This window comes from Camellia sinensis, chromosome 3 (genome assembly GCF_055761805.1).
Source record: "Camellia sinensis isolate YWXY chromosome 3, ASM5576180v1, whole genome shotgun sequence".
Taxonomy (NCBI): Eukaryota; Viridiplantae; Streptophyta; class Magnoliopsida; order Ericales; family Theaceae; genus Camellia; species Camellia sinensis.
Window position 1 is genome coordinate 160,461,752 of NC_138963.1, and position 7,379 is coordinate 160,469,130.

Below are 7,379 nucleotides of genomic sequence, written 5' to 3' on the forward strand. Positions count from 1 at the left end.
TTCTAACAACACAATATGAGTGGGCACAAATGAACTTTTGGCGACTCATTTACCAACAAAAATAATTGAAAATAATTTATATATTTTTATAAGATTTATAGATTTACAAGAGACATTCCTCAGGCACCACTATTACAAACTAATAACATTGATATAAAATTACCTAAAGTTGATGTGCAAGCAAAAAAAAAAAAACACCGCTGATACTGCTTTTAGAAGTAGTGTATAAAACCTAAAAGGGTAAACTCACTAAAATACCCAAATACATCCAAATTGTGAACCCACATTACAAACAACAGATAACACAATGAAAACATGAAACTAACAAAGACAGGCAAAACGACACGAAAAGTATCCACAAACTTATCCAGCAAACCAACATCTAGTAGCAGCCGCTTCACAGCAACATTGCAGCAGCAGCAGCAACAGCAGCCCAGCAAGCATCAACCACAAGGGCGGCAGCAGCAGACCAGCAACTGCAGCAGGCGAATCTGATTCATGCATCTCAGATGAGCTTTGTGCATCTGCAACCACCAGGCCAGCTGCATTATTTGACATTCCTTGGGGCATTTCAGAAGAGATGACCAACATGTAAAGGCATTTTAATAGGAGCTACTCAAGCCAAGTTCTTTGCTAATCCTTGCATGATAATTAGAAGAAAAAAAAAAGAATGTAAAATACCCCCCACTTTGGAGGAGAACATCCTTTCTTCTCTACATGATACAGGTGCATTAGCCTCTTGTACATATGAAAATATTGTCAACTTTTGAATATTGGCTCCGCTTGGTAGATTTTTGGAGCTCGCCCTCCCTCCGAAAGAAAAGGAGGATTCATCGGCTTCAACAAGACCACCCTACATAAAACTTTTGCATTTGCAATTTTGTTGAAGCTCAAGGGTTGTACAATGTGATGGAAAATCACTTTCATGTGTATTTTCAAGCAGGAGGGGCATATTCCTGAATTGCTGCTGCAAGCTTCTTCCGATCCTCCTCAGTTTTTGTTCTTATTAAGAAGGTACCTGCCACAACACTGTCACTGTCAATGTTGTTGTTTCCCACATCACCCTAAAAAAAACACAAGTGAAATTTCCCACTACAAAGTGCATTAAAAAAAATGCTTCAGAAAAAAATTCTGTAAAAAACAACCCATGAGAATCCTTCCCACATATATACGTACAAGCGGTGTGTGCAAACGCATTTGCAATTTTATATTTAAATTTTTGGATAGTATGATGGTTGAGGAAAAGTAATAGCAATTTTGGACGGTCTGACCAAAAAAAAATTATTCTTTTTGTTATTAGATGTGATAGTTACTGAGTGGGAAAAGTGACAGTTACTAGGTATAAAGACATTCTTGGAAATTTTTTTTTTAAAAAAAAAGTGACAGCTTCAGACCTAACTCAGGTGCACTTTATATAATAGAATAGTTATCCCATTTGTTTATTGGATAAATATCCCATTATCATGCAGCAGAAATAGGAACCTCGATTTGTTAGCCTCACTTATGAATTCAATGACAAGATTTACCATGCCTGGAGCCTTGTATGATACAACAGAATATATTGCAGTAGAAATGACAGATAACAAACATCCCCGTTTCTTATTTATTTCCCCCACAAAAGTGTATTTTGAATTATTTAATTAAGAAATATTACCGCCGTATGAAATATCGCAACAATGGAATTTTTCTACATGTTCGTCTTGATGCCTGGATATAACAATGCATTTAGCAACACTTTCCCCACCTGCCATAAGCAAAAAGGGAACAGAAGTATAATTATGGTTGCAATTGAGCTTTCGTTCTTAATTTAACATAAACCACTGGTGTGTCTCAGCTCTTCCCTATATGGACAGGTGTGTGTGCATGTACATGTAAGTACTTTTTTCACACATGTCAGACAAATAATGAACAAGTAGGAAAATTGCAAAGAAGAAAAAAACAGAAACAAAAATCAAAAATTCATTACAAACTCAAGTTTTCAAGCTGAATTCAACTTGGGAAGAGCAAAAACAGCAAGAAGACACATACGTCATTTCGAACGAGAAATGTTGGCTTGGATTCTCTTGTGCCCTTGTTAACACCCTCTTTACATTTGATAGATCACTTGACTGAACAAAGCAGAAAAGAAAATAACTAACCATAAGAAAATCAAATGTCTTAATATTATATTATATAAAAGCAGGCAGATGTAAACAGTGCCCAACTCATCAATGCACTACACGCTGTTGATGCAAATTACAAGAAGTAATGCCCCGATGAATATTTCAAATATGCCTCTTCTTAAAATTTTGGATGATTAACAAAATGAGTAGATGCAAAATGTGTTTTTCTCTTTGAAAAGTTCCAAGAGATGCAAGTCCAAGTCAATTTTATATTTGTCCAATAAGAAAACAGAGCCAATTCAACCCGGCCAACGAACTTGGGTGCCAGAAGATTCTTATTGACAACAAAATGGACATCAAGGAATGGCAAGTTAATGCTGAATTTAAGCATGGAGAAGTTATTCTAGATGTTTCATCTGATTAGGAAGTGAAAACAAAATTCTTATGGCTGAAAAGAGCTTTAATTATTCACAGGATTAATGACTTCAGACAGAGTGTAGTTTGGAGGTCCTATAACCAAAAGATTTGATTAGCATCCCACATCAATTAAACTTGAAGGCAACATTCCCAAGCCCTTCACAAACTGCTCCTAGTTCCAATTATAGAGCAGGGTAATAAATAAACTTTCAGCAACTTGTTGACTCCCTCTCTCTCTCTCTCTCTCTCTCTCTCTATAGAGCAAGTGTTTCCAGGTAGAGAAACACTGAAAGGAGTGGGAGGGAATTATATTGATTAGAGTTCAAACTTCCAAACAAATCACAAGAGACACTAGAAACAAACACAAAGGAAATAAACTGTTTCTTTTACACTGAAAACAAGTAACAATAAATTAGACAATTCTAAAAATTAGACAATTCAAAGAAATAGACATGTCATCTTAAAAACTGACTAACCTGCATCCAACCTTTCCACTCTTCAGTTTGATGCCTGTTCAGATACAGTATGGATTTTCCTGAGATTGGTGACTTATCATGATGAATCTTGAAAGAAGTAATTGCTGAAACTATGATGAGAAGGAAGTAGAGAAATAAGAAAAGATCCCGATTATAACTCTGCAAAAACAAATGATGGTTAAAAGACAAGCTCATTGGACACAACTTTGATGCAGATGGACCAATTATAACTGAAATAGATACAAAAAACAATAACTGTATATCCTGGCCATTGTGAATTTTATGTGGAGAGATGAAGTCCTCCCTAATTGTTTGGTTACACATCCAAGGAAGCAGAAGAGAGACTGAAGCATCTGGTAGCAGCTAGCCTGTCGACTAGTAATTTTGCTTTTGTTATCTCTCCTTTCTATTAGTGTTGGTTCATTAGGTTATGCCCATATAAGTGGATCAGGTTATGACCTCGCTAATCCTTTCACTTCCTCGTAAAGTTCTGGGATATACATATATATATATATTTTAAAATAACATTTCAAAGTTGTTAAAGAATGTGATATCCACCCATTCCTCTTTCTATATTTTTCACATTGAACTTTTCTTTTTAAGATTTAAAATTGGTCTAGCACATACTTCACCGAAGAAAATAACAAACTCGCGGAATGAAAAGTATGAATTATAAGATGAGGGCATTGGCAAAACCTTTTTGATTCACCGAAGAGAATTGTATGGTCACATAAGTAACAGTAGATCAAAAGGACACCAAATTCAGATCGGTAGGGAGAGAGAACAATAAGAAGAAAAATGAGAGTCAACTTTCTAACCATGTCCTTCAAACTTACAAAGCTCCAAAACTTATGGTTTTAAATTGTGACGATGAGAGACTTACATGGCTCTGAGTGTTAATCGATTTTCTAGCAAGAAAGTCTCATCCATTAGAAGAAATCTGAAAAGTTAAAGAGCATAAAGAATGTTAAATTAACCCGTTCATATTTCTCATAAATAATCAAAGATGGAAACAGCTATTTTTTCTAACCTGACAACGTGAGATGTGACAGGTGAACTTCGAGCTTTAGGAGAAGCTGACTGGAGACCTCCCCACTCAAATAAAACAGCTCTGTCATCTTCTTTAACTGTTTCATTTGCCAACTCAACCAAGCTGATATCAGAATGCCTGCCAGTAAAACACTAAATGAGAGAGAAAAGGTGGAACGAAAAGGAAAAAAATAGCTAAGTATTTTCAAATAACTATCTAAACGCCAAGATACAATAAATTGGGAGATTGATAAATTCACTCTTTTTTGGCAGATCGGATCCATAGCACCCCTCTCTCACATGGTGGAGCCTGTTATATGAGAGAGAGGGTTGTGTCAGAGACAGGGCTGTGAATTCATAAAAAAGAACTGTGAATTTAACAATTTCCAACAAATTGATTTGAACAATTATACAAACAACTACCAACGCAAAAATAACTTTGCTATAATAATAATAATAATAAATTGATTGTCCAAACGTTTGGAAAAAAAAAATGGTAAGCACCTATTTTTATGAAACACTTTAAACCTATTTATTGAATTTTTTAAATGATGAAAACAATACCAAATAGGGCCTATTAAATAAATAAATAAATAACTAACAAAATTCTATCACATTGTCAATAGTAATCACATTGTCCATGTCATGAAGTAGAACACTTCATGAATTCTGTTACTGCAATTATGATCACAAGAATTATCTGAGTTCAGGGTGAACCAAATCGTCAAACAAAGAAGTCTTGCTCTCTGTCCTTCTCCTTCTTCTTTTTTTCTTTTTTTTTTTGGACATGATTACAGATAAAAGCTTTCTCTTTTCAGGAAAGGATAACTTAATTATCTCTATTTTCTCAATCAAACTATTCTAATTTCACAAATAGAATGTAGGATCAGTAACTGTCTTTTGTTTGCATAAATGAGACCCAACAATTGTCAAACAAAGCTTATTGGAAACTTGTTAGAAATTTCATGTAAAAACTAAGTAAACAAAATGGAAAATGCTATACGAACAAAAAAAAATTACGAACTTTTCTTACAAACTTTTCAGCTTGCGGTTTTTCTCTAGCTCACTCAATTTGATGTAGTGCTGACACGAGGAAAAAATTGAGAGGTAAGATAATGGTTAAAAATAAGGTAAAGACCAAAAACCAAACTTCCAAAGCAATACCTGTACAAGACCATGAAGGGTCAATTTCGCCTCGTCATCAACATAAATTTCCATTGGCTGAAAGGAAGAAATGTCACAGTAAAGCATATTAGGAGCCTTCCTGAAGGTAATGGAATCCAGCACGAAATGAATGATGGATGAACATCCCTTCAATTGAGATTCCGGTCCATTTGATGTCTCCTTGCAGATATTCTAACTCACAAGAAGCAAGTCCACTATTGCTCAACATATATACTATTATGTAACCAAAAGGAGCCACAGGTAAGACATCCAGCATCAACCCCATTAAAAACCCACACTCAAGGCCTAAAGTAAACAAGAAAATAACTAGGGATGTGAACAAAAGAAAAAATAAGGTACCGAAGAATGAAGAAACTATCCCCACACATCAGACCTAAAGACCGATCTCTCTTCTGCCACTACCCATCCCCTATCACATTACATACTTAGGTAGAATATTGAATAATGGGCATAAACAAAATGCAAAACTGAAAGCATAGAAGGCTACAAGCCTACAACCACTGCATTCCTAACTATTTATCGCCAGCAGAAAGCTGACATTTATGGAAAAGGATTCTTCTAAATTCAAGTAGAACTGGTCATGGGACATTACATCTTGCATAAATTTCTTGCAAACAGGACGGATTTCCTTGCTGAGTGTTGCAGAAAACATCATAACTTGTTTGTCATGAGGAGTCATCTTGAATATCTCCTGCACATCTCTCCTCATGTCTGCAGTACATATGAAGCAGAGAAATTACAAGGTAAGAAAACTTCATCATCAGTCTTGTGAAAAATAATGTCAATTGCAGCTGCAGGTAGTTGTACTCGTTTGCATAGAAAACTTTGGTAGAGAGGAGTCATTAAAATCCAACATTCAAAAAAGGGGAAAAAAATAAATTAAATAATAATAATAATAATAATAATAATAATAATAATAATAATAATAATAATAATAATAATAATAACTGGATAAAGGATGATTATCACAACCTAGAAAAATTCGGCCCCAAAGTTTAATCTTCAAGATTGCTATTGAGAGGGAAGCTGCATCCTTTTGTGGAAATATGCAAGGCACACCAAATTAAATGTTATCGATATCACAAACACAAATGGTTACACAGATTTACTTTAGGAATTCAGGGAATGTATGGAAGACTGAAGATGATGAAATAAGATATGACCTAAAGCATGGTATGAGCTCAGATTCCAATTTGTATCTAAATATAATTAAAAAGCATAAAAAATTGACCCACAAAGAGAGCGAGAGAGAGAGAGAGAGAGAGAGAGAGAGAGAGAAGAATATCAAAGTGACTGCCCAAGTAAAAGAGTGAGTAGAATAAACCCATCAAAGTTTTTTTTTTCTTTTTCTCTCCCCCAATATTCTCATGGAGCAAGAAAAGGTATTGCGTAATTATATTTATAATTTAATGAGAAATAGGGGGAAGGCAACTCAGATAGAATCGCAAGGACAGTAATTCATAGAAGACAATAAAAAATACACAAAGATAAACACTCACCTCGTAGTGTATAAGATTGAGGATGTGATATGGATGAGTGTCAACAGTGCCTTTCCCCAACCAATAAACATGTGCACCTTTATCTGCTTTGTATTGAGAGTTAAGGTGGGATGTGTGTGCTCACATATGTGGGTATGCATGTATATAACAAACTGATTCGGACCATAAATCCCTAAAGTTTCACCAATAGATATATGTAAATCTTATAACTTGCATTTTCATAAAGGATATGTAAAGTCCTGCTAATCTTACAACACTACTGCCAGACTCCAACACTGCTTTTTCTGCCTTTAAAAGGACATCTGTCCTAGGGCTCCTCCCAATTGGAACTACTGGACTGTCCTGTATAGCCATGCAAAAATTTTGTTCTTCCCATGCAGTGATCAACCGGTCAAGGCTGTCAATGACCATTTCACTTTGTGCTTTAAATCCCTCAATGGCCATTTGTCTCGGCCTGATAAATTCAGCAGCATTAGAACCCACTTCTGGTGGTTGGGTATTAGACTTTCCAACTGTAGAACCATCAGGCATCATCTTTTGGTAGGGGCCGGGAAACACCAGCTAATTTTTTAGCTGTTCTTTTGGCCTTTGCTGCTGCAACAGTTTTTGCATCCAAATATTCCCCAGCATGGTATGTTGAAGCCCAAACCAAGGGATTTTTCTTTTCATCC

The 7,379-nt window shown here is 35.4% G+C and overlaps 1 protein-coding gene and 1 long non-coding RNA gene across 5 annotated transcripts; both read right to left on the reverse strand.

The window, feature by feature from the left end:
• Positions 1-62: 62 nt before the first annotated feature.
• On the reverse strand, positions 63-3,225 carry LOC114304544 (uncharacterized). 2 transcript variants are annotated; one of them, XR_014364706.1, is made up of 5 exons: positions 2,996-3,225; positions 2,029-2,108; positions 1,655-1,744; positions 689-1,064; positions 63-542 (listed from the first exon to the last, which is right to left on the reverse strand). It is a non-coding gene; the product is annotated as an uncharacterized LOC114304544 (long non-coding RNA). The 2 variants fall into 2 exon arrangements; XR_014364705.1 differs by having other exon boundaries at positions 63-1,064.
• Positions 3,226-4,025: 800 nt separating this feature from the next.
• On the reverse strand, positions 4,026-7,379 carry LOC145822865 (uncharacterized). 3 transcript variants are annotated; one of them, XM_082921252.1, is made up of 7 exons: positions 6,939-7,379; positions 6,709-6,797; positions 5,802-5,920; positions 5,189-5,245; positions 5,049-5,107; positions 4,285-4,334; positions 4,026-4,163 (listed from the first exon to the last, which is right to left on the reverse strand). In XM_082921252.1, the coding sequence occupies exons 1-3, from the start codon at positions 7,240-7,242 to the stop codon at positions 5,915-5,917; spliced, it is 399 nt and encodes a 132-aa protein (XP_082777378.1). In that variant the 5' UTR covers positions 7,243-7,379; the 3' UTR covers positions 4,026-4,163; positions 4,285-4,334; positions 5,049-5,107; positions 5,189-5,245; positions 5,802-5,914. The 3 variants fall into 3 exon arrangements, with proteins under 3 accessions (XP_082777378.1, XP_082777376.1, XP_082777377.1); XM_082921250.1 differs by lacking the exon at positions 4,026-4,163 and having other exon boundaries at positions 4,239-4,334; positions 5,058-5,107; XM_082921251.1 differs by lacking the exon at positions 4,026-4,163 and having other exon boundaries at positions 4,239-4,334.